Below are 27,038 nucleotides of genomic sequence, written 5' to 3'. Positions count from 1 at the left end.
GATTTATGTGTGAGCAGCAGCAGTGAGTTGTACTTCCTGATAGAAAGCTTGACAGTGGCGGACTGATATAAGAAAAAACAGTCCCTCAACATGCGACGATTCATGTGATCAAAGGTTAGTTTTATTTCAAACATTATTCTATCAACACAGACATTTAGAAGGACAGTCTGGTGTAATAACAGACTTACTTTGGGGGTTTTGTGGAGTGGGTAAGACTGTTTTTAATGGCAGGATAACTATGACCATTGACATCCACTAGCCTAGCACCAGCGACTTCTGCAAATACAAGGACTGGATGGAATATTTTAAAAAGTGTCTCCACACGTCTCCAGCACTCTGGTTCACTAGGACATGAGGTCCTATGTCCAAAATTCCGGACTGTCCCTTTAAGCGTGATCATCGAACTATTAAGAAATTTGTAGCTGATTCAGAACACGGATTCATGCAGACAAAGAAACCTTCCTCATTGTGCAGACAAAGCACAATGAGGAAGGTTTCTGCCAGGCAAATACATCAGATTAAGAGAGCAGCTGCTAAAATGCCACTACAAAGCAGCAAACAGATATTTGAAGCTGCCTCTGGAGTCCCGCGATCATCAAGGTGTAGGATCCTCAAGAGGCCTACAGTTATGCATAAATGTTCTATTCGCCCACCCTTAAACAATGCTCACAAGCAGAAACAGCTCCAGTGATGGTTGGTGACTTGAAAATTCTGACTGTCATTTATATTGACAATTTGGCAAAATCTGAGAAAAATATCATTTGCATAATAATTTGGAACGCAGTGTAAAGGGTTACTCAAACATGTGTTAAAGGGCCCATCTCATGCAAAATCAAGAGTGATGTGTGGGCCTTGTATATGTCACCGAAGTGGTTTTTAGATTGATTCGGTATTTTTTTTTACAAATTGCAGCGTATTTCTGCCACCCTCCCACGTGACAACGAACTAAAGCTGCTACAACGATGACGCGGCAGATACATCTATGACGCGTTTGACGTAGCAGAAAGAGCTTTGCACCCGCCCCCGCTCCCCCGCCTCCGCCCCGCCTCCTCCAGTGTACACGATATAGTAAGTTTGTCTACTAGTGTTTATTAATACTTTATCAATCAGTAATGTTCAGCTGATGTCGACGCGGTGCTTGAGCTTCATGCTTCTCAAAGTCCTCATTCGATTCCGGGTCCAACACATGCGGCTGAATGCGCTGTATCTCCATGATGAATAAAAGTTTACTCCTACCACTATCGGGGTGCACGTTTGTCTCCCCCTCCCTCCCTGAGATGGGCGGAGGAAGGGCGGCTCACTCAGAACCTACGTCACGTTTGGAGGGCGGAGCCTGTGCTTTCTCAGGACGGGCGGGGGGATGAGCAATAGTCGGCCTTTCATAGTTCCTGGTCTGTGACTGCCTCTGAGAAATCAGTAAGATTTCATAACTATTGTGTAATGGATGTTCCAAAACCCAAATTATGTGCAGAAGATACAATGTGAAAAGACTTATTTTGCATGAAATGGACCCTTTAAAGAAACAAAACACAACTCCATGTTTTTGAGGAGGGAACAACATTCTAACATGACTTAAAGCTCACAAGAGTCTATTTTGCATCACATAGGACTTTTCTTCAACATTATTAATTTATCACTGAACCTAGTCTATACTCTTTCTATAATTATGTCCACTCAGTTATAAAAACACTCACTCCTTGCACTCATCATATAAATAACACTACTACTACTACAATAAATAGTTTACATAATGATAAATATATGTATAGATGTTCTGATGTTACGAGTTCAAAAAGGTTGTGTAGCTCTGACCTCAGATATTTTAGTAGTAATGTTGTTTTCGTACCAGCAGTTTGGCAGGTTGAGTGTGATACTGCCCCCTATGGAGTCTCCGAAGCACATGTACCCGATGGTGCCCAGGCTGATGTACAGAAAAGTCACGATGCCCATGCCCACGAACAGTACCAGCATGAACCTCTGGGGGCGCTGCATCTTATTCTCCAGAGGCAGAACCTGCACAGACAAAGAACAAGATGCCCCAACTATAATCGGTTGCAATTTTTGAACTACCATGATTTTCTACACAAACAACAAAGTCTGATTCTGCATAAAAACGGCTAACCCTGTAGTTTAGATATGCACAAATACGTACTTTTCGGTCATATTCGTTCATATTTCACTCTTTTTGTCAATTCTTCTGGTTTACTATGCGAACGTTGAACAGAATCCTATTATTAAAACATAAATCGCAAACAAAATAGTGGAATAACCAAACCTGATAGCATTCATAACCAGTGTTGGGAAGGTTACTTTTAAAATGTATTCCCCTACAGATTACAGATTACATACACAAGTGAGTAACGTAATCTGAATACTTTGGATTACTTGATTTGCTGTAGAGAAGCAAAGACTCGGATATTTTCGCATAAGAAGTTTTGTCTACTTAAAGACAATAAAAACCTAGACTTTACTTAAACGTATTAAAAAATATTATGGATAGAAGAGGAGGAGACACGGTCAGCGCGGCATAGTTTAGTCCTGTTAAATCCTGTTTTAGAGATGGTTTAGACCTGGTTTTAGTCCTGGTTTAGACCTGGTTTAGTCTTGGTTTAGTTGGTTTAGTCCTGGTTTAGTCCTGGTTTAGTCCTGTTAAATCCTGTTTTAGTCCTGGTTTAGACCTAGTTTAGATCTGGTTTTAGACTTGTTTTAGGCCTGGTTTTAGACCTGGTTTTAGACCTGGTTTTAGACCTGGTTTTAGACCTGGTTTTAGGCCTAGTTTATTGTGCGGCAATGACTGGAATTACAGGAAAAAAAAGGGGGGATATAGCCCAAAATGTAAAAACTGGAAAATACTGTTGTATAATCCATTTATTTCAACAAAGTAACTGTAATCCAATTACAGTTTTACAGTGAGTGGTAAACTCTGATTACGTAACTCTGGTACATGTAACCTGTTACTCCCCAACACTGTTCATAACGAGTAGTGTGTCATACTACACACTGAAATCTGTTATATTCTATTTTTTGTAAGCTATGGCCTATTTAATTGTGAAAAGTAGAAATGGTAGGTGAGTATTTTATAAGATGAAACTAATGATTCTGTAAATGTCTAATGCTTGTTGAGGTGAGTGGTTGTGCTGTACATCTGTGCTGCTGTGTGAGGGGGTCAGAGAGTTCACAGTGCGAATGGTTCTTATTGTTAACGTAATGTAATTGCCTGCTGTAATTATTTCTGTAAATCAAAGACTGCAGATGGAAGCTGGCTATTTTGCTGAAATACAGTGCGGAACAGCTGTTTTTATGAGCTTAACATCTCTGTCCCTTCACAAAAAAAAACTTCACTAAACTAAACATACTTTTCTAATCTAATGTTAAAGAGGCACTGTGTAACTTTTTGGTAGGGGGTGTGCAAAAATTTTGAAATATCATTATATCATATGGTTTAATGTGATGATACAGTATCGACATCATGACAGGTGCCTTTTGATATTAAAAGGAATCACAGTATGTATTACTCAGCGATGCTCCGGACTACGGGAGCCATAATGCTGCAAGTGGTGCGGCTTTGTAGTTTACTAAAGTCGTACTAAGACACCCCAATAAATTCATATATAAGGCGCTCTGGATTATAAGGCGCACAGCCGTTTTTTGATCAAAGGCTTTTAAGTGCGTCCTGTAGTGTGGAAAACAGGCTGATGTTGCTCTAAAGTAGTTATGCTTTATATGTTGTAAAGTTTAGTAATGTAAAGTTTATTTATGCAGAAGATTTTTTATTTTTTTTTATGTCACAGAAGCACTTTGTTTCTACGTGAACTGCCTACCTCTTTACACTTTTATAAAGTGTGTGTGGAATTTGGCATATTTGTTTTTGCAGTAGTTTTAGGGGGGTTATTTTTCCTGTACAGATATCAAGATAAATATCATCTATCGAGATATAGCAAAATATATCCAGATATATTTTTTGCTCCATATCACCCAGCCCTATGATCTAATGCTCTTTCAATTTTTGGCACAGCCCTAGCTCTACTTTACATTTATTAAATTACAGGTGGTTTCACAGCTCAAAAATAATAAAAAACAGGCAGTCTGACTGAACAGGGTCACCTCTCCACAGATCTGACCTGTAACTTGGTCTGGTTTGGGCTCAGTGAAAATAGAAAAGTTTAATACCATACTGTAAAACATCCCAGACAAAGTAATAAAGGCTCTGTGGATAAAAGTATTTAATGGACCCTCCACCAGAAAAATTACACAATACGCCTTTAATGCTTATTTCTGTGGTAATGTATTGCATAAATAAACTCACCACTCCGATCCCTTCAAAAGCAAATATGGCCGTCCCGAAGAAGAGGGGGTAGTCTTTGGCCCGTCCCACTTTGGGCAGGTTGATCGGATACGTAATATGCTGCAATGAAACAGAAAAACAAACTTGAATATCGTCAGAAAAGTGTGTCAAACGGGTTCAAATTCACACACAAAGCACAAATGAACCCAATGCACTCATAATAATTCCTTAGAAAGCATTATTCTGAATGAGTCCTTGCTTCAAATTTCATCAGCGCGTGATAAATTACTTCAAATGAGACACAAAATTGGATATTGTGAAATAAATTGTTCGTTCTTAGAATAAAAACAAGTTGATGGGAAGATTAGTGCGAGCTGTGACAGTCAAGGCCTATTTTCAACAAAAGATAACATGTTTTGGTCTGACTCATGACAGACATAACTACTAGTATAATAGTTCATATTATATACAGGGCCTTTACTAGGTTAATAGAGTAGCACTAATACGATGCAGTAGATAAGATCCATTTTCAACAAAAGAAGTGAGACGTTTTGGTCTGAGTCATGAGAGACATAAACCATAATAACAACACTAGTTGATAATAAAAGGAGGATAGGTGTTCGTGAAATGGGTCAGAGTTTATAAGGCTTATCAAATAAAAAGGGACGACTATTTACAGCTGAAATCGATCTTAAAATCTGTATAAAGAAGTGACGTCACCCACAGCGTTCTGCACCAGTCAAATGAAGCTCACAGAGGGCTTTAGTTATAGAAGCGAATTTGGAGCCAGTTCCAGGTATTAAGGTACGGGAATTTGTTAACAACAACAACAAAAAAGGCAAAATAAAAACCCCAGAATCATGTAGAGCGGATTAATACAAACATTTTGAGACTGAAATGATGAGATTCACAGAAGCAGTTACAGAGAGAGGGGACAACAATTTCTCAGTGTAAAGACAATGGGAAACAGAGTAGAAGCAGAGCGAATTAAACAAAATATTGCATAAAAATTTCAATAGTTAATTCATAATTTCATAGAATCAAAAGACTGCTGAAGACTTAGGTGGCCTGACACATGGACCATAATCTTAAGGGACACCTGTTGACCTCCAAGGAGTTGTTGTTACTTTGCTCAGAATGTTTCACAGTATTAAACATATCTCTTTTCTCTTTAAAGGGACAGTTCAGAATTTTGGACATAGGACCTAATTTCCTAGTGAGGAGACGTGTGGAGACACTTTTTGAAATATTTAATCCAGTCCTTGTATTCAATGGTCATAGTTCTCCTGCCACTAAAAACCCACTCCACAAAACACCCGAAGCAAATCTATTATTACACCAGACTGTCCATGTGAATGTCTGTGTTGATAGAATAATTTGAGAAGTAAAACCAACCTTGTATTTGAAGGATTTATGTCTGAGCAGCAGCTGTGAGTTGCACTTCCTGATAGAAAGCTCGGCCGCGACGGACTGAGAAAATAGTTCCTCAACATGCAACGATTCATGCGATGCAAGGTTAGTTGCTCATCTTTAATGTATTTTTGAGCAATAAGAAGACTGTAATTGACAGTTTAACAGTTTAAATGTCATATTGTGGAACATTTCAGGCAAATCATGGCATCACCATGGAGACCAGCAGGTATACCCCCCCAACATCAAAGTTAAACAGTGCAGCTTTAATTATGTTAGTTTCTGATCTATGTTCTATTGTAGTTTCCTCGCCGCATACAGACCTGGAGTTGTGTTTTGTTTCATTCACACATCTTCTTCTCTCAAACAGAAAAAACACTGTTCCACTTTGTGATGTCATGCTTTAAAGGTTGTATGGAGGATTTTTTTTTTGGTTCCTCTTGTCATTGAAAGTTTAAAATATCATTACAGAGACACAGCAGCTTTGTAATTATGATGATTAAATAAAAAATAATGAAAATCTATCAACTGTGGACGTAGTGAGGCCAGATAAACATCAGCCAATAGACAACGAGGCTCCCTCTTTATCTACTGGCTGTTAGGTTGTCAATCAAACTCCCTACGTTTCTAGTGTAACTGACTCTTCGGCACGCAGGGATTACGTGGTTTATGAAGCGGTTCTTAGAGGCTTTTTCAAACTGTCGCTTCCTCGCAATTCGCACAAAGTTTGTTGCGATGGCGGAAGAGAATCCACGACCAGTTCACCGCAAAAGAAAGTCCGTTTTTGAGGTTGCTGAAAGAAGAAGAGAAGAGGAAAAGGAGCGAAGACAAACTGAGGTGATTCTTGGAGATTCCTTCCAGCGATGGCGCGACTGAAGCAGACGAAGGGTCTAAAAACTGACGCGTCGACCACCAAAATATTTCTCGACAGGTCACTTCAACAGTAATTCTGAAGGCGAACTGGAGATAAACAAACGTGATTTCTAGAGTAAAGAGGCGGGAGGAGGTGTTTCTACTGAGGGAGATGTGGAGGAGGAAGGTGGTGTCACACATGCACAACATTTGAAAAAGGACTGTCGCTGTATTTCACTTCCCTTAAAAAATCCTCTATACAACCTTTAATACAGGAAGAGCTCCAATGTGTTTTTAAACTCCATACACCTTCACTAGAATCATTTCAGCCCTGGAATTCCTGAACAAAAGGTAAAAGATAAAAGGTTGTTAACTGAAAACCTACCACCTCATGACATCACAAGGTGGAACAGAGCATTTTGAGCTTTGAAGAAGATAGACTAATAATACAGGATTACTGAAACACAACTCCAGTTCTTGATGAGATAACAGCATTATAACACGGCTTAAAGCTTACAAGAGTAAATTTTAGAGTAAAGTTTTTGTTTTTTCTTTTCGTAATACAGGACCTTTATTATCTGTCCACACTCCAACACATAAAACAAAAAAATGAAACTATAATTTCCCACTCTAAAGTTTTCCACTTCCAATGATTCATGTGCAGACCAAACCCCAAAGGCCAACGTTCTTAATGCAGCAAATTTGTTCAGATTTCGATGCGAGGAAATACATATATTTTCCCTTGGAGATGGGTGACTGGTACGTGAAAAGGCCAGTGATGATGAAACGCACTGTTAGGAGCAGAACAGGTAATCTCCAGCTTCTGTCACGAGAGGTTTCAGTGTTATCCATAAAAAGGCTGTAGGGGCCAAAGCAATCGCCCACAGAGACGAGAGAGGAGGGACCAGGGGAATATAACCAGAGGGACCAGGAGAGGGTGATCTATAACTCTGACAAAGAGAAATGAACCCTACACACGACCAGTAGGGGGTGCAGGACTGAGACAATATTTTTACTACTTTATTTTTATATTTTATTTTAACTGACACAGGTCTCTTGCTATTTTTGCTATTTACTTAGAATGTATTATTACCATTTATTATAATATATTGTGATTTGTGAGCTTCTGTGTCCAAATAATTTCACTTGTGGATCAATAAAGTTTCTAAAAGCTTCAAAAAGTCTCTCACACATAATTAGCCTTAGCATTAGCCTTTTTGTTGACCGTGAATGCTTGTATTGATCACAGTGTTTGCTAGTGTGTGCATTGTGTCTCCATGGTAACTGCTGAACATTCCACCATTGCAATACTTGTAGAACATCCCCAGAGTAATGTTACAGCAAGGCACCAATATAATGAAATACTGGCAAGAAGTTTTTAAAGCCATAGTATGTAATGTTTTGGCCAAAATGTTCATGTTTTCTATAACACTGTAAAACATTTAAAAATTTGTCCTTATTGTCCTTATTGCTTGCACTATTCTCCGCAAACCTGACTCGTATTTGGCCTGGAGGAGAGCTGCTCTGGTTCCATTTGCGATAATATTCAGGTCAAGGTCAAGAAATGACATGAGTGTAAAGAAGGGTTCAAATCAATGGACGACTATTTTTTAAACTCTTAAATTTAAAATAAATTTTGCGTTATTTTCAGTTCATGTTTAGTTTACTACATTCCACGTGTGCCATTCATAGTTTTGATGCCTTCAGTGAGAATGTACATTGAGAATAATCATGAAAATAAAGAGAAAACAGAAATTAAAAAGTATGTCCAAACTTTGAACTGGCCGTGTATGCTAAAAGTGGTTCATGGTGAAATACTTCTGAGGTACCATATGTTTCATTCACAGCATTGAAAGATTTGAAGTAATTATTTCAGATGGACGACTGGGGTCTAAAAAGTGTTGAAAAAGTTTTGAAAGAACTGCAAACTAGTTCTTTTCAAATACAACTGATTCCATCTTTGGAAAACAAGTTTTACAACAGTCCAGGTATGACCGCAAGTACTTCCTCTGTCCTTCTAATATATTTGTATATACTCATACACTTCATAATTACTGCATAGAAAAAGTACCTTATCCTCGAGCTACATTTGGTTAAAATAGAGTCATATTTTTGCATTTTTCTGACGTGACCCTGAGTCCCACTTTTGAATATGATTCAAGTGTTATATTCATTACTGAAGTCGGTCACAGACTAATTAATTTTCTCAGAATCGCTCAAAGGCAAAAATTACACCAGAAATTATATTATTGCTGAATGAATGAATGTACGCAGGTTCATCACGATTAGTTAAAGTGGAAATATCATCTGACCTGAAATACAAGGTTAAAATTCAGGCAGAACAGTGTCATCTACAGCTATCTCCACTTGTAGTATTAAAAAAATTGCAAATGTTTAAGATTGGTTTACTCTGCTGGGGTTGTCAAAAGTTTTGAAAATGGTCATACCGGCATACCGGTCAAAGACTGGACAGGGCCTGGGTAGTACTTGAATGGGAGACCACTGGGAATTCCAGGCACCACAGTAGGGCACCAGTGCAAAAACCTGACTGTTGTTGTTGGTGGTGGTGTAGATCGGAAGCCTTGCTTCAGCCAGTTTGCTCCACGGCAGCTGTGGCTACAATAGTAGCTTACCACCGGGTGTGAACAATGAACTGTAAAGTGTTTTGGGTGTCTGGAAAGGTGCTATATAAATGCAATGATTACTTACTTACTTCCTTAACAATCAGACACTAAGTGATACTAAAACTGATATTGAATCTATATACACATTAGAGCAGGTATCGATAGTAAAGAAGTCCCATTGATAGGACAGAAATGAACCTTTCCTGAATGTCTTTAGAATTATCTTAAGCTGTATCAGAACAGGTATAACAGCACATAGACTAGTATACGTGCATGAACCACTATGGAACCTACCTGGACCACTGAGGGATCACACACATATAAGGACACATAAAATGAACAGTAATATAAAAGGACTATTCCATGCCCATAAAACATATTGCTTTCAAAATAAAACTAAAAATGCTTATATACTGTAGCCTTTCAAAATAAAACTGCCACACTCCTAAATGTACCTTATCAATCTAAAACTGTACCATGCTTGTATATCATCAAATGTCAACATAAAACTCTAATATGTAATATGCAGGGGCCTATCACAATAAAACTACCACAATTCTAAACTGTACCTTCCAAAGTAAAATGGCATGCTTGTAGATTTCAAAATAAATCTCTTCTATGCACTTATGCAGAAACCCTTTAAAATAAAACTAACAAAAAAATCCAACTGTACCACGCTTGTATATCATAGAATTTGCATTACCTTTCAAAATAAAATGGTACCATAGTTGTATACAGTAGAATTTCAAAATAAAACATCTACGCTCATATGGAGTAGCATTTCATAATAAAACTTCTAAACTGTACCTATCACAATAAAACTACCACTCTTCTAAACGGTACCTTTCAAAATAAATCTATACCATTCTCGTACACTGTAGAATCTCAAACTAAAACTCTTCTGTGCTCATATGCAGTAACCTTTCACAATAAATCTACCACACTCCAAATTAAACTTCTAAACTGTACATTTCAAAACAAAACTGTAACATGCTTGTATACAGAAGAATTTCAAAATTAAACTCATCTATGCTCATATGCACTAGCCTTTCACAATAAAACTACCTCACTTATGCACAGTCTCTTTCCAAACAAAGCCTTACCGTGAGAGAGTAGAAGTAAATGAGGACCAGGCTGGCGCTCATGGCCAGGTTTGCCACCAGAGACAGAGGAGCCAGATACTTGAGGTTTGGGGTGAAGACGAGGAGCACGATGAAGGGCAAAAAACACAACATGTAGAGACGGGAATCAAAACTGGGCACCAGCACACTCGTCTGGTTTGTCAAGTTCAACTCGCAGGTAAACGTGGTGGCGTTAGCGGCTTCTACCACCTGGAAAACACAGATAAAAACAGATCATTTAAAGCAGCAGTACGTAACTTTTCTCCTATAGTTGTTAAAGCTCCTCTATTACATGACATTCCTGTGAGCTTAAACACATGTTTTACTCTGATTTTATTTCCTGATCGAAAACAGACCTGGAGTTGTGTTTTGTTTCATTCACACACGTCTGAGTGACCTTTTGTTGTCTCTTGAAGATAAATATGGGGACGGTCAAGCAGAAGTAAACAGCAAGGCCAAAAATTTAAGTTAATGCATCTGATATAAAAATGTATTGAACAGATACATATGTACTCTAGTTTATGAAACTGTTGACCTTTTTCTGTACCGTTTTTTGGTTCTAAAGTTCCATATGTTTTAAACAGACCATGTATGAAACATGGAACAAAAATTATTTCCCAAATTTCAAAGACCTGCAAATCATGTAAATAAATGGATGTATTTCATCATATCTTGTGTTATTCCATCTTTGAACTGTTGATGAAGGTACAGGATTAAAAAAAAAAAAAAAAGTATTTAAAATGATAAAAATTTGCTTGGAAGGACTGACATATTTTATAGAAATAGTTTCCTTTCATTTTGAAGTAATATTAAAGTATTCAGAAGAAAAAAGCTGACAAATTATGCAAAATCATGCACCTTCTACTTGTTTGCACAATTTTCCCTCTGTTACTTTTCCCTCCGTTACCATGACCTTTCTTCATAAAAAAAATCTCATTACTCAAAAAGTAAGAGGTTTTTCAACCTAATCTTGTACCATATGGTAGAAAACTATATGAAGCAAATATTCAAACCAGTTTGTTAAGGATATGTAAGTGAGAACCACTAGTTATCACTGTTTGGATTTACTGCCCAAAAAGTGCTGCATATTTCATTCCCTCTGTTACCGACATGAGTTTTAAAATTTTTTGTCAACAACTTGAAAGAATATCACAGGTTTAACTTGACCCTGTTGGAGTGTTAACTCTTTCATACATTCTGATACTTTACTTATTTCAATACTCCCTCTAGTTTCTGAATAAGAGCTATTTGAATGTCAAAAATCTGCCCCTGTTTCCCTCCGTTACCGCTTGACCGGACCCATAATTAATCCATTTGCAAAATTTGCGAAGGCCGATGAGTTTTTGGAATACAGGCTAAAGTTTATTTTTGTTATCCCTACCACATCTTGCCCCATCTTCCAAGTATCTCCCCAGTATCTGCCCCAGAGCATCTGAACTCTGGCCATTTATACAGAAATACAAGTTACATACATATCAAAGCAGAGTGACTTTGGTTTCAGAGGCTGGTGCTAAACTAACATACAGTTGAGGACAGGTAAGAAGAGCAGACCTAGGCCCTGTCCATATCTGCTGTAGCAAGAATAAACCTTGGTCTATATTCCAAAAACTCATCGGGCTTCATTATGGATTCATTATTTATCTTCAAGAAATTTTTTTTTTTTTCCACAACACCTTTATTATTAGTCTGCCTACATCTCCAAAGCTCAAAATGCTCTGCCCCACCTTGTGATGTCATGTAGGGGTAGTTTTCCAGTTAACAGCTAACTCTGACTTCTTATTCAGTAGAGATTTGCAGTTCCAATGCTGAAATTATTCATATAATTTTAGTAAAGATGCACGGAGTTTAAAAACACAGCGGGCACTTCCTGTATTACCACAAAATGGAACAAAGTGGTTTCTGCCTAAGAGAAAAACTCAGTTTAAATGTGCAGGGTTTGTGTGTTAAATGTGTGAATGAAACAAAACACAACTCCAGGTCTGTTTGTGATGAGGAAACTACATTAGAACAACAATCAGAAAATAGTGTAATATGGGCCCTTTAAGTGTGTGTGAGGAGGAGCAGGAGGAGGGGGAGAGGAAAAGCGTTGATGAGTACAGTGACAGATGAAGAGGTCAGACTGAGCATGTTTTGAACAGGTGGATGTTAAAAGCTCCAGTGATGCAGCTAACGAAGATTAATAACAGTAAATTAGCAAGGAAACAAGATCTACGGCTCATAATTTGAAACACACGTCATCTAAGTAACTTCAGACCGAAACACATATTTTCTCTGGTACCTAATTTCTTTAAAAGTATAATTAAAGGATATTTTGTTTAAAAACCCCACTGTGTAACTTTTAACAAAAAAAACCCCAAAAACTAAAATTAAAGAAAGTTTTGGTTGCGTTCGTTGCACTGAAAAACAAGTCTCCTAACTATGTGCAGGCTTGCATCTCCACAAACCTGACTCTTACTTGGTGTGGAAGTAAAACTCTTGCTCCTCTCCATGGAAATACTGTTCCTTTGGCTATAATATTCCACAGTATGACCACAGAGAATGTTCCGAATGGTGGTTTTAACTGTAACTTTAACTTTCCTTGGAATCATGCAGGTGAGATTGACATACTTTAATATTACTGAATCCATTAAATCCAAATAATTCAGTTTTGAAGTGCATACATTTTAAGAAACCTAACCAAAACAAACCCCAACATGCAAAAATCCATCCATTTTCAAATAAACTGTCAAGTTTTCACATCAGTTTTGAAAGAGACACTGTATAAAAACCAGGAGGACATCGCCCTCTAGTGGAAACAAAGGCACACTACCAAAACACATATTCTCCAGTGACTCTTTTTGGTTTGCCCTGTTTTTCTTTTTGGCATTAAATAAACATAAAAAAGGTTTACAGTGAGGGTGTAGTAAATATAAATAAAAATATTCAGACATTTGTGGAAAAAGTGAAGTTAGGCTCCCCAAAAAAATCATGATAACGTAAACTTCAAGATCAACTTAAGCCTTAATTTAGTGGAATAATAACTAGACAAGTAAAATTCACACTTAAAGGTGCACTGTGTAACTTTTCTTGTAGGGGGTCCTCCACAAGCTTGTTTCTAAGGAGATATATATTATTGCTTTGCCTAAAAAGTCTCACACTATGGCATTAAAGTCATCTAGGTTGCATTTATTCAATTACAGGTGTTTTATTGCTCATAAATACTACCAAAAAAAAAAGCATTCTTGAAGTGAGTGAGATCGCCTCTCCACAAATCTGACGGTAACTTGACCTGGGGGCTTGTCTCCATGGGAACAGGTAAGTTTAATGCCATACTGTGGGACATTAGGTTAGGATAGGTAAGCCTGCTTTATTCGCACCCATAGGTAAATTTGTTTTGCAGATTTGAGAGGCTGGTCCCACATTTCACATTTCATTCATCCACACTGTACACAATAAACAAACACAAAAACCCACTCCTACACATACAAAAACACAATTACATATAAAGTGTGACAGTGCTCCAGTACAGAATGGTTTTGTTCCATAAATAATTCATTCATTCATCAACTTGGCTAAAAATCACAATAAATATTAAATTTATAAAAAACACAATTTTCCCAAGACAGGGTAATTCAATTCAATGTATTCATTCATAGGTGCGATAGCAGCTGGAATGAAGCTCCTTTCAAAATGATTCATTCTAGACAAAGCAATAAAAAATAACAGTTCCATAAAGACAAACAGGTGGCGGACCCTCTACTAGAAAGTTACACAGTGTACCTTTAACAAGAAACACACTTTTTCTGGCCATTTAAATAATAATCTACCAAGGTGTTGTCATATATACTATCTTTATTTGGCTAATAACTATTGTGTAAGATACAGATTTATGATCAGGAATTAAAATAAAAAGCACAAAACGCTCAAAAATGAAATAAGATGAACCTAATCTAATTCTCAACTCAACTCAGTTTCTAGAGCACTTTAAAAACAACACAGCAAGCAAAAAACGACCCTACAATCCAGAGCGCCCTATACACAAATCCACTCAGGTGTCCCACCACGCCTTCAGTAAACTACAAAGCCGCACCAGCCACAGCGCACGCAAACACACACGGAGCAGACAGCGACCGCGTGGCGAAAAACACCCACAGCCACACTCACCACTCCACGCCGACGAGGAACGGAACGGAGGAACGAACCGAAAAAGTGAGTGCAATGTGCCACTTCTAGACACGACTGAACAACTGAGTCACTGCGAACACGCCGACAATCCAGCGATCCCAGACAACACCCTCCCTACACGCCACAACTGAACAAAGCCCAGAGTCACTGTGAACGCCACAAACAAACAAAGTCCCACTCACCCATCCAACTAGGGCTGGGTATCATTAAGAAGTTGCAGATACGATACATATCTCGATACAGTGCACTTTCGGTACGATACAATATATTTCAAATCGATTTTATATGGTTCAGTAAAAAATAAAGGCTAAATCATGGCTGCGATACTAAAAGTCTTTGTTAAACCACATCTTGTGCAAAGTTCATATGAAACACAAACATTTCAATAATCAAAACAGTGTCAAGATGTCAAATGTGTTGCATAAATTGGATTCCTTTCACTAACAAGCAACAAAACTTTGGTACAGTAACAAAATAATTAAGTAAAATATACCTAAAATTACTCTTGGTAATATATCGATACAGCAGCCCACGATATCGATACTGTATCACCACATTAAACTATACGATATATCCATATTCCGATATTTTTTGCACACCCCTACATCCAACTGTTGTGTTTCCTTTAAAGTCTGGTGTGGTTTATTTGTGAAAAAAGTTCAAAATAGACCATTCTATGACAGTGCGCCTTATAATCCAGAGCGCCCTATACTGCGGAAAATACGGTAAATCAGACACATAGCAAACAGTGACAAATACACTGACTGAGTTAAAAACTGAGTTAAAAGTCAAGGAGAAAAAGTGAGGGACTTAAAAAGAATAGTAGTAATGTAGAAGTTCACTAGCTTCCTTGTTCCAGGTTTCTATTCCATATCACTTTTTTTTCTCCTTCCTTCTTTGACTTCCTCTTTCTGTATAAAGTTCTTTTTTTTCTCACCTGTTTGACATTGTCGCTCAGAAAAACAAAGTAGACGCAGCAGAATCCCAGCTGAGTGATGATCAGAAACAGATCCACGATTTTCCTGAAAACACAAAATAAATGGTGTTAAAATTTTAAAAGTGCACTGTGTAACTTTTTGGTTGGGGGTCCGTCACCTGCTTGTTTCTATGGAGATGTCATTGCTCTACCCGGAATGTTCCACAGCATGGCATTAAACAGATCTACTTTACATTTAGTCAGTTACGGGGTCGGCTCTCCGCAGATCTGACCTGTAACTTGGTCTAGTTTGGTCTCAATGAAGATAGAAAGGTTTAATGCCATACTGTGAAACATTCCAGACAAAGCTATAACATCTCAAACATTTGACGGACCCTCCACCAGAAAAGTTACACAATGCACCTTTAATATTATAAGACATTTTGGGCAAACTTTGATTAGTAATTTCTTTATTACACCAATTTATAGGCCTGTCATGATAACAAATTTGAAGTAAAATATAGATGATAAACGATAATACTAAAACAAAATAAAACACACTAACCAAAAAGCAGGATGATCTCCCGCAAAAATATTCTAAAAGTACTAGTAAAAAAAAAAGAAAAGCGGAATGAAATACTCACAGAATTTATTTATTCAATCCTTTTCAGCTGAAATCTAAGGCTACGTTCAGACTGCAGGGCTTAATGCTCAATTCGGCTTTTTTTGTGAAATCCAATGTTTTTGCGAGGTCGTTCACATTTCCAATTAAATGTGACTTGTATGTGACTCCAGTGTGAACATTAAATGACCCGAAAGTGTCCCACATGTGCACTGGAGACACGACGAAGTCAACCGCAGCGAGCGTGCTCTGTGTTTACAGAAGTTGACCAAACATGAACGCAGCATTGATCACCTGGAGATTTTAAAGTTCCTCTCGTACCAGAGCCAGAACATGAACAACTTACTTGTTTTAAGGAGGAGATTGAGAAGGAGAAGGACAAGGTTTTTGGCCGTGGAGTTTTGTGGGACAGTGGCAGCGACGTCCGTTGAAAGGAACGTGTGGATGTGGAGATGGAGCCAAGAGTGGTGAGTGGTGATGTGCTTCACTTCAGTGACATGGAGTTCATTAACAATTTTCACCTACTTCAGCGCAGAATAGTGACGTTTGTGGCTTGTTGATAATGTGTAGGTGGATGAATGCGCTTTGGCCGTTCAGACTGAAGTCGCATGTCAAAAGATCAGATATGTATTGGTTTCAGGAGCACATATCCAAGTGGCCTGGGTCACATTTGAAAAAATGAGATCTGTGTCGTTCAGACTGTCATTAAAAGATCAGATACAGGAGCATAGGGGCCAAAAAATTGGATTTGGGTCACTTCAGGCTGCAGTCTGAACGTAGCCTAATAGTACAGAAAAGGAACAAAAACTCCACTAGTACAAAGAAAAGGTACTCATACTGACCCCAAAATAACTGTTCCATCTTTAATATAGAGCTTCACAAAAAGTATAATAATGATGAAATGTGTTCTGTATCTGTAGATGAAGTGAAAATCTGTTGTGGCCTCAAGTTTTCTGCAAAGATTTCTCCACAAAAACCTCAAAATGTGGATCTTATCTTTGTAAAAATGCTTACTATTTATCATAATCTCTAGTCATATAAAAGAATAATAATAAACACAATTGTAAATGTGCTTAAACTGGGCTCTGATGTCGCTCACATGTATCTGTGTAGTTTTTATTTTCCATATTCTGAAGGTAATCCCAGCTTTCCCATTAAAAATCACATTATGTTCCACTTCACTTTTGCCTCCAGCTGCCTTCATTCCGATATCTAGAATGTATTTGTTTACCATTTTTCAAAGAGTCTATTTCAAGAGTTTATTTCTGAAATACCAAAAAAATATAGAGCTTTTTCTTGATATTCAAATTTTTGAAGATGGACTAGTATTAAACGATGCTTTGATATAGTAATTATCGTGACAGGCCTAAACCAAAGACCAAAAAAGGATATAGACTGAAAAGCCAAAACCTGATCTGTCAAAATGTTCAATATCGGTGCATGTCAAATATTCCCAAACAAACACTGTGTAAAAGCAGGTTACGTACTTTCCCCAGTGAGAGTGTCTCCGGAACCAGGACACGTTCTCAAGGCCGAACTGCACCGCCTCCCCGTACGACAGAGAGGGACGGTTCATCCTAAACAACAACAACAGGCAGGTTTGAGTTACAGTTGTTTTATTTATTTATTAAAATGTTAAAGGCCATGGGTCCAGTTTATCACCATGTATTTGAGCAGAACGTGTTTTGCCTCAGTAAAGGTATATTGCTTAAGGTGCACAGGATCAAGAGCTGCGTGTTTCACTTTAAACCATATAGTTTTTCATGTTTTTAAAGACAATAAAAATCAGGTACAGCACCTTTAAAGGAGGGATATGAAAAGTTGACATTTTTGAGTGTTTAATAATCTTATAAATGGTAAATGGTCACATTTTTCTATAGCGCTTTTCCACCTTCAAGGCACACAAAGAGCTTTACAACAAGGAACCACTCACCCATTCACACACACACTCACACACCAGTGTACACAGAGACTTTGCCCACAGTGTCTGTGTTAAGGGGGTTTTAAGGGTGTTAAGGGTTAAGTGTCTTGCCCAAGGACACAACGACAGCATTCATCTGTGGGAGCTGGAATCACACCAGTCAACCTGTGGGCCAGTGGATCTGACTGCTCAACCTGTGATGTTTTATGTCAAGAGCTGGATTCGAACCGCCAACCTTCAGATAGGTGGTGCGATACCAACTGAGCTACTGCCGCCCCTTATACAAAAGGTAAAAGGAGCTGTTGGTTTGAAAGCAACCACTTCATGACATCACAAGGTGGAAGAGAGCGTTTTGAGCTTTGGAGACATAGACAAACTAATAATAAAGGGTTACTCAAACATGTGTGAATGAAAGAAAACACAACTCCAGGTCTGTTTTTGAGGAGGTAACAGTATTAAAACATGTCTTAAAGCTCCATTCTCCATAACAAATTCATTTTGTGTAATATAGGATCTTGACAGAAGCCTTGAGAGGCAAGAGAAAAAAAAAAAAGAGGCAGGTCATTTGGGCTCTATTTTCTAAGTAAGCATCGAGCTGTCTTCTCATATTACTCATAAAAGACAACTCAAAAGTAAAACTCATGAAAACACTGTATTCAGCTAGAATGAATACTCAAACCCGGCCTCCCACATCCTAACCCGGAGCCTAACGCCATGAGCTAATCTTCACCAGTTTGCCTGCACTGAAGTTTGGTATTTAGAGGAATATACTGGGACAACACAGAGAGGTGTTTTTTTTTTTTTCCCTTCTTCATCAGTCACATCAACAGTGAAAAACACACACACACACACAAGAAAATGTATGTATTATTTATTATTATTATTATTATTTTATTTTTTATTTTTTTTCATCAGCCACATCAACAGTGAAAAAAAGATAATTTATGTACTTATTACTACTATTATTATTATTATTATTAAATTTTTTTGGAGTTGGTGAAAAAAAAAAAACACTTAGAAAATAGAGCCCAAATGACCTGCCTCTTTTTTCTCTCTTTCTTGCCTCTCAGGGCTTCCGTAGCTCTTTAATTAAAAATAAATAAATAAATAAATAAATATCACCAACATTTTGTAATAATTTTCTCCATATGTAGTACTGTATAAGACAATATAGAAGAATTTATTACAAAATGCATTGAGGCAGATTTTCACATAATGAACTGACAATGTTACGACGAAGTGGCTGTACAAGGATGTAGTTAAAGCTCATTTGGTTTGCCTGGTCTAAAATCAACACAGATAACAGACATGTGAACGCAGATCTGTTTACACTGGAACAGGCTCAGCCCACAAGGTAAACAGCAGTCACAGCAATAACAGCTCATTGTATTTCAATTTGAATTAGAATTTTAATGTTTATGTTTTATTCTTAAGAGTAGTTATTGGTTGTTTCAGATTCTAGACTGTGAGGCAGCAGTTTTTCCAATTGCTGTGTTTCAGATGACATCACAGCATTCTATAGGTCAATATTATTTAATACACATGTTGTAATATAGCATGGTCTTGGTAGTCTGATTCATCAGCCGGTTTCACTTCGTGGAAACCGTCTGACCTCACAGCATTAGGATTCGTTCGCTTGACGGTAGGCGAGTACTTTTTCTATTTAATCGGTCGCTGCTATTTGGGGGCCAACTAGTATGTTAAGCTTTTCCCAAATCCCGTAGGAAGAAGGGCAATAGTGTCTTTCCCCTTGATAAAATTCACTAAACATTCTCTTTGTTTCAGTTTTAAATCCTCGATCTTGAGAATCGCTGACAACACAAAATGTATGGCTCTTCACTGATTGGCTGGTGCCCGAACTCGCACTCTTGCAAACCATCTAGTGTATTCCGATTCTAGTCGCTGGAAAGAAATGAAATTTAGTGGGGGCACTAGGTGGTACCAGCCTGGCTATGGTCTTGGGTCTAGTCAATAAAAATGATCAGGTTCAATATTTGGGAATTTACCTTTCCAATATTTCATGGCAAAATACAATATAATTAATTGCTAGGTTTCAGATGACATCACATCTACGGATGTAACGATATCCAAATCTCTCGGTTCGATATTATCATGATATGCATCTCACGGTACGATATTTATTGAGATATTTTAGAGAGGCTGACGCTTTTCTGCTTTTAAAATACCTTGACAAGATTTTGGTGTGAATTATTTCCGTCATAATCCCAAGAATTCAAGTAACAAACATATTTCTTCATGTTGTCTGCACTTGAAATGAATCATGGGATATGTAGTTCCCGATGTTGGTTAATTTCTCAATTGGTTAATTTTTATGTTTTACTTATTTAGAATTTATTATTACCATTTCTGTTTTTACTCTTTGTTATTATATTAGATTGTGATGTGTGAGCTGCAGTGTCCAAATAATTTCCCTTATGGATCAATAAAGTTTGTCTAAGTCTAAAAACGCAAAAACAAGCACACGCACGCACACATACACACACAAACACACATACAGCCCATAAAGTGGAGGGCAGAGACTGTACTCACTTTTCACTGAGGTGGTGAGAGCATTTCACCAGCAACCTCATACAGTGAACAGCTATGACCCCCATCACCAGCAGGCTGATCGGACCGAGCTGCAAAAACACAACACTTTAGTCACGTTCAAGTGAGTATGATTATGATGATTCTCCAATTTGGACTTTATTTGGTAGGATAATGCCTGTTGTAAATGTCAATTATAGTTTTACATGAATCAAGGAGCAATTTGCAAAGAAAAGTAAAAAAATGCTGAAATTTACAGGAAGTTATAAAAGAGTTCTAAAACACTGATGACATTACAATGGGAGACTTCTGTCTAAAAGTTTAAACGTAAGAATTTTTGTAATACTTTAAACATTAATTCCTCCAAAAAAGTTAATGTTTTTGTATATTTGTATTTTTCAGATAATACTTTTGGTGTACATTAGAGGACTACTACTGCTATGTAACAATTATGGAATTACAATGTAGAAAACTCCCAGCATGATGTCAATGCAAAGTATCATGTTTTTTTAATTCTGAATTAATTGTTCTGAATTAAATAGTTCACAAATAAAATATTCTCCTTTGAATTTACATGGAAATTATAATTCCGAATTGAAGTTTACATGGAAAACACATTAAATCATCTTTATTTAATTACGCTGAACATTTGGGGGTGACGAAGGGTTCAGATTAGACAAGGACATGCTTTTTTTCACAGTTGTTTTGATGATAATTGCGCAGCAGCTCAAGAATTCTCTCGTCACACTTTACGTCTGTCAGCTGAGAAGGACAAGGGAAGCGTGTCGGAGAAGGGAGGAAGAAGACAAACTGAGTGTGAGGCTGCTCTACCTCAGCCCACTCCCACATCCCGCTCACAAATCCAAAGAGACGTGGATGAAAGTCCAAAGCCAGGACTGGTGGAGCCGGATCTCATCGGAAGGGCGACACAATGAGCATGTGCTGAATGACCGGGATTATTTTTAAGAAGAATAAACGTTTACATGATCGATGAATAAATAAATTTGGCTTTAAAATCAGGATAAACCACCAACTTAGGCTGATAGGCTCTCTATGTGTATGTTATTATGGTTATTATTGATGATGATGATGGCAATAATAATATAAATAATAAATAATAAAAATATAACACTAATATAATAAAATACAAAAAAAATAAAAAAATAATTAATAATAAATTATAGGTAATAATAATAATGGAAACATTAATGGTAATGATAATGTGTTATGTTTTTTGTTTATGTATTTATTTTCTTTTTTTTCTTTATTATATTAGTGTGCACATTTGTATGTATTGTGTTTACAAAAATGTATTTATTTATTTATTTATTTTTTTTTTTTTGCCTGTGCCATGTCCTGTGCTGCTGATTGTGCACTTGTTTTGTCTGCCTCCAATCCACTCCAGCCTGCTATTGGTTGATGTGTTTTACTTGAAGGCCACGCCCATGTTCTGTTTTAATCAAGCCCTGATGAAGACCAGTTAAGGTCAAAACATGTTGGCTTTGGCCATTCAAATAAAGGTCTTTTAACTATATTCTTCCTCGTGCAATTTTTTTACTTTTTCTACTTGTTTGGATGTTTGAAGTGCCTGGAATGCGTTGTGTTTAAGTTTTGATCCTTTTTCCAAGGGCACCCTCTACCTGCTCCAACTGATTGCAAAACCTGCAGCAAACAGCCACATTTTTGTTCTTTCAAAACCACCCACTTACTTCAGAATTAAGTTTAATTCCGAAAAATTATTTTCATTAGGAATTAAGTATTTGAATTCCGCTTCAAAAAGACCATGTATTTTTATTCAGAATTAAATTATTTTTAATCAGAATTAAAGCTCTCATGTAAACGTGGCAAATAACATTTAAAATACTGACACAGATACAAACAAATATAGGTTAGCATTTTGTTTTTTTCTCTTCAATGAAACTTGAGTTAACAAGGGTTGCTACTTACTGTGAAGTTACACTATAATTGTATTTGACTTGTTTTTCTATCCAGCACAGACACAAAAGACTCCATCGGCTCTGGTCATGCGATGTTTGCAACTAAATTACAAAATTAAATTAAATTAAACGCATGCTTTGCTCACCACGAGTCCGGCGTTCTTCACAGCCAGAGGCAAACCCAGCAGACCCGTGCCTATGTTCCCCTTCAACAAGTGGATCAGAGTCTGGAAGAAACTAAACACAAAAAAAACAGATTAACAATTATTTAAGCATTTTTACTAAAGGTGCACTGTGTAACTTTTCTGGTGGAGGGTTTGCCATTTGTTTGTCTCCATGGAGATACTGCTGCTTTTCCTTGAATGTTCCATAGTGTGACCTACTTTACACAAAAAAAGGTACACAGTGCAACTTTAAAACAACTTGAGAAAAAAAGAGGACAAAAATGTTGAAAATAAGGGGGGGGGGGCAAAATTGACAAAAAGACCATTAGAAATGTGCTGAGACATTGTTCCATTTTGGAGAGAAATTCATAAATCATTAGAAACTGTGTTCTGTATTGACATACCGTTTCGACTTGAAACAATGTACTTGGGTTTCCTGATGGCTGAAAATGTGACGTATAAAGCTAAATACCTCTTCCAGATTTTGAGTGCGGCTGCTAGGAAAGCTATAACCAGGAAATGGCTTAATCCACAAGTACCAACACTGGATGAATGATTTGAGATTGTTTATGATATTTTTAAGATGGAGAGAATTACTTTTAGCATAAGACTGCAACAAGACAAATTTGAAAGCAAATGGAAACGGTGGATTGAATATATAAATACTGTGAGACCGGACTTTGTTTGACCCATTACTTTGTTTTTCTTGCAATTGGCTGTAATAATTATTGTTATTATTTTTCTTTTAATTAATCCATCCTTTGTAAGAATCAAGGCACACCTGCAGGTTGTATTGTATTTGTCTTTTTCATACTTTAAAAAGAAAAAGAAAAAATTACAAAAAAAAGAAATGTGCTGAGACATGTCTGTAAATGTACATTAAACAACAAAAGTGAAGAGATATTATTTTACTGACAGATGCTCCACCAGAAAAGTTACCACATTTCTTAAACTATAAGTCGCACTTTTTTTCATGGTTTGGGTGTTTCCTGTGACTTATACTCTTGTGAGACTTATATATTAAAATTTTCAGACTGACAGCTGCAAGAGGCTCTAGTCTTATGTGTCAGTATCTAGTACCACTATTACTACTGTGTCACTGTTACTTCGCACTCTACTGCGCATGTCTCCTGTAGTAAAAGCCTCTGTCCTGCTGCAGGTAGTGAAATATGCAGATGAATTGAGCAACAGAAAGTTTGGAGTGAGAAACTTGTGAGGGACTGGGGGGATGGAGAACACAGCTTCACGGCAACTGGGAGGGTGCACCATGAAACTTTCCTGGAAGTCACTGGATGGATGGACAAAGCCTGGACTTCAGTGACACCGAAACCATCCTGTCGGGATTCAGAAAGGCCGTAATAATTCTAACTGGAACTGATGCTGAGTCGGACAGCTACACAGAAGAGGAAGCAATGCTTTGTTTACATCATGGATCTACCGTTTATCTCCGGAGGTCGCGCAAAAGTGACACAGAGGATGAAGAATTCAGTGGATTTAGTGATTTGGAGTGAGATCGTGATTTTGGTAAACTTATGTTCTGTTGTTTATGCTATAGTTGACAGTCTGAAGAACTGTTCATATGTGACGTTAACATATTAACGCCTGTTCAGTCTGTTGTTCTCTCTTCTATTGTTATTACTAGAATTTGACATTCAAGATGAAATGTCAGTTCCTGGTCTCTGATTTTATAAAATACATTTCCCCAAAAAGTGCGACTTATAGTCCGGTGTGACTTATATAAGTTTTTTTTCTTCTTCAGTGTGCATTGTTTAGCTGGCGCGATTTATACTCCAGAGTGATTTATAGTTCAGAAAATACATTACACAATGCACCTTTAATATGAACTACATCTATTTTCTTCATGGAAACTGTGATATTTTAAGATTTTTGCACACCCCTGTTTGAGATATCTGAGCAGTAAAAACAACTGTAATTGTTTTTGCCACACAGGTAAGACATTAACAACATTGAAAAGTTCCGCAGTGCAGCTTTAAGCCTGGTTATGTTTAGACTTACGTGGTGCCGGAGCGCTCCCCCATGCGCTCGTAGTTCCTCTGGGGGCGAGAGGGGCCGGGGGGGCTGGGGCACAAGGCGTCCATCTCTGAAGGATTATGATCTGAAACCACACACAAAGAAATGGAGATGCAGACAGTTACTCTACACCAGGGCTCTGGAGCTCTGGAGATACCAGCAGCTCTCCATCCCCTTCCAAGGGATATCAGAATTATACCACTGAATAACAAAAATGTGGTTCATTACATGCCTATTAACATTGTACATGTATCATTTTGAAGCCCAACTTAGTGCACTAATAAATGGACAATTCTAACACTGCAAGATCAAACAGTTTCTACGAAGTGAAACCGGCTGATGAATCAGGCTACAAAGTTTACCCTCTTTCTTAACAGTTGTCTCAATTGTTTGCAGATACTAAAATGAGTCTCTCTCTTGCATTTTTGTTTTGTAAAGGTAGCTCAAAGGGATGTCAAGATATCCAAATCTCTCGGTACGACATTACACGATATGCATCTCACGGTACAATATTTATTGCTATATTTTGGAGAGGCTAATACAAATGTTGATAGGAAACTTTTTTGCTTTTAAAAGACCTTTGGTGTGCATTATTTCTGTTTTTCTAGTAGAATTTCAAGTTTTCAAGTAAAAAACATATTTCTTCCTGTTGTCTGCACTGAAATGAATCATGGGATATGTAGTTCCATATGTCTTTTAGCGGTTGCTACTATAAAACAATGTATTTAAGCAAAGGAACTTGTAATTCGATATATTGAGACAGCCCACGATTATTGAGACTTTTGACGATGCAATATCACAATATTTCAGTTATTGTTACATCCCTAGTAGCTCACCAGAGGAAAAAGGTTGGAGACCTCTGCTCTACACAGTCTGAATACACTCACAGAGATGGTAAAGGGCCTATATTACACAAAATGGACTCATGTGAGCTTAAACCATGTTAAAATGTTGTTACCGCCTCAAAAACATACCCGGTTTTTTCTCTTTCTCTTAAATCATATTACTAACTGAAATACTGTAAAAGAGGAGTAATAGCTGCACACAGAATCAGTATATGAACAACTGTTAAACGATCAATTAACAGTTGCTGGGAAACAATAAGAACATAGGTCAGAAAATAGTGTAATACTGGCCCTTTAATAATAGGATTCAGCTCAGTTCAAGTTCCCAGAAGAAGTGACAAAATCTGAAATCTGAACTGACAAACTAATACAAGAATCAAATTTCAGAACAGGTTTGTACAGATCTAAACAACAGAGTTAGCACAAAAAGACAAGAGATGTTTATGGAGGAAATTATGGTACTCACTTGGTAACTATGATAACTTAATCCTTTGAGAATCCTTAGAGAAAATATGGAGAAATAGACAGTTTAGGGCTATGGAGTACAACAGTGGGAGGGCCTTTCTGCTTCAGCAAATATATTCAAGTCTGTTTAAACAAGTGGAGGGTGGAGTAGCCAAAGCTTGTATTTAAAGGTCCTATATTATTCAAACGGACTCTAAAGATTATAAAGACACTGAAATTTCAAGGTAGATTTCGATATTTAGGAACTGATTCGGTACTCAAATCTGAATCTGGTACTGCTATGACAAGACATAGTACTTTCTTTTATGTTACCATGTGGTTTTATATCTGTCATCATTACCATATATTTGGGCATGACGGCAAGAGAGGCAGACAGGTGGAGAGTCTGCAGTCTCTCTGGTGAGATCTACACCACCACTGACGTCAAAATCATTGTGGAGGATGAGTTTCTAAATTAACTGGACTAAAACACACTTAAGATTAGGGATGTCGCGATCTGATACTGTATCTGTATCGGCTTCTGGTCTTTAAACCTTTCTCAAACAGCCTAAATAACTAGTGCTGTCAAGCGATTTGAGATTAATTAATTATGATCTGTAATTAATTCATCTAATTAATCTCACCTAAAAATTGCTGAGAAAAGCCTCAATTTGAGATATTTTCATTTGAATTCATTATTACATTATTTTCATACTATCATTAACGTTTTTATATAAGTATCATCATTATTACTGTTACTAATCTGAATAAATAAACTCAACTTTACAACATATTAACATAAACACTCTAGAGGCACATCAGCCCGTTTGACATTATAATGTGTTTAATGCAGCTTTGCGCAAGTCTCACAGAAACAAAACTAAAAACCACATGGCTAATTTACATAAACTAAGTGGAGGAGAAAAAAAAAAAACTCTTTTGCGCTGATTTGGTTCAGCTTCTACTAAAGGACACAACTCAGTGGAATATAGATGTTCTTTCTGTGACAGAGGATGTTGATGATGAAGGTGAGTCTGTTCTGTGTTTGTGTCACGATGTTTTCAGAGATCAGACGGGTGCAGGTTTATCGCAGATACGGCGAGAACGGGAATGAAAATTAGGCTACAGTTCTTTGCGGGAGCGAGCAGAGCAGGA

The 27,038-nt window shown here is 37.3% G+C and overlaps 1 protein-coding gene across 1 annotated transcript in view; it reads right to left on the bottom strand.

The window, feature by feature from the left end:
* slc36a1 (solute carrier family 36 member 1) overlaps positions 1-27,038 on the bottom strand; it is a 66,678-nt gene that overhangs the window by 26,780 nt on the left and 12,860 nt on the right. The window contains exons 3-10 of the mRNA XM_020920557.2: positions 24,580-24,679; positions 22,546-22,636; positions 20,466-20,554; positions 17,482-17,571; positions 15,394-15,478; positions 10,275-10,502; positions 4,307-4,405; positions 1,847-2,013 (exon numbers count right to left, since the gene is read on the bottom strand). Coding sequence (XP_020776216.2) covers positions 1,847-2,013; positions 4,307-4,405; positions 10,275-10,502; positions 15,394-15,478; positions 17,482-17,571; positions 20,466-20,554; positions 22,546-22,636; positions 24,580-24,679 — 949 coding nt within the window. The remainder of the gene's footprint in view (positions 1-1,846; positions 2,014-4,306; positions 4,406-10,274; positions 10,503-15,393; positions 15,479-17,481; positions 17,572-20,465; positions 20,555-22,545; positions 22,637-24,579; positions 24,680-27,038) is intronic.

This window comes from Boleophthalmus pectinirostris, unplaced genomic scaffold (assembly GCF_026225935.1).
Source record: "Boleophthalmus pectinirostris isolate CB_2022bp ecotype Guang Dong unplaced genomic scaffold, ASM2622593v1 HiC_scaffold_23, whole genome shotgun sequence".
Taxonomy (NCBI): domain Eukaryota; kingdom Metazoa; phylum Chordata; class Actinopteri; order Gobiiformes; family Gobiidae; genus Boleophthalmus; species Boleophthalmus pectinirostris.
Note: the sequence above shows the minus strand (reverse complement) of the source record. Positions and strands in the feature narration are given on the sequence as shown.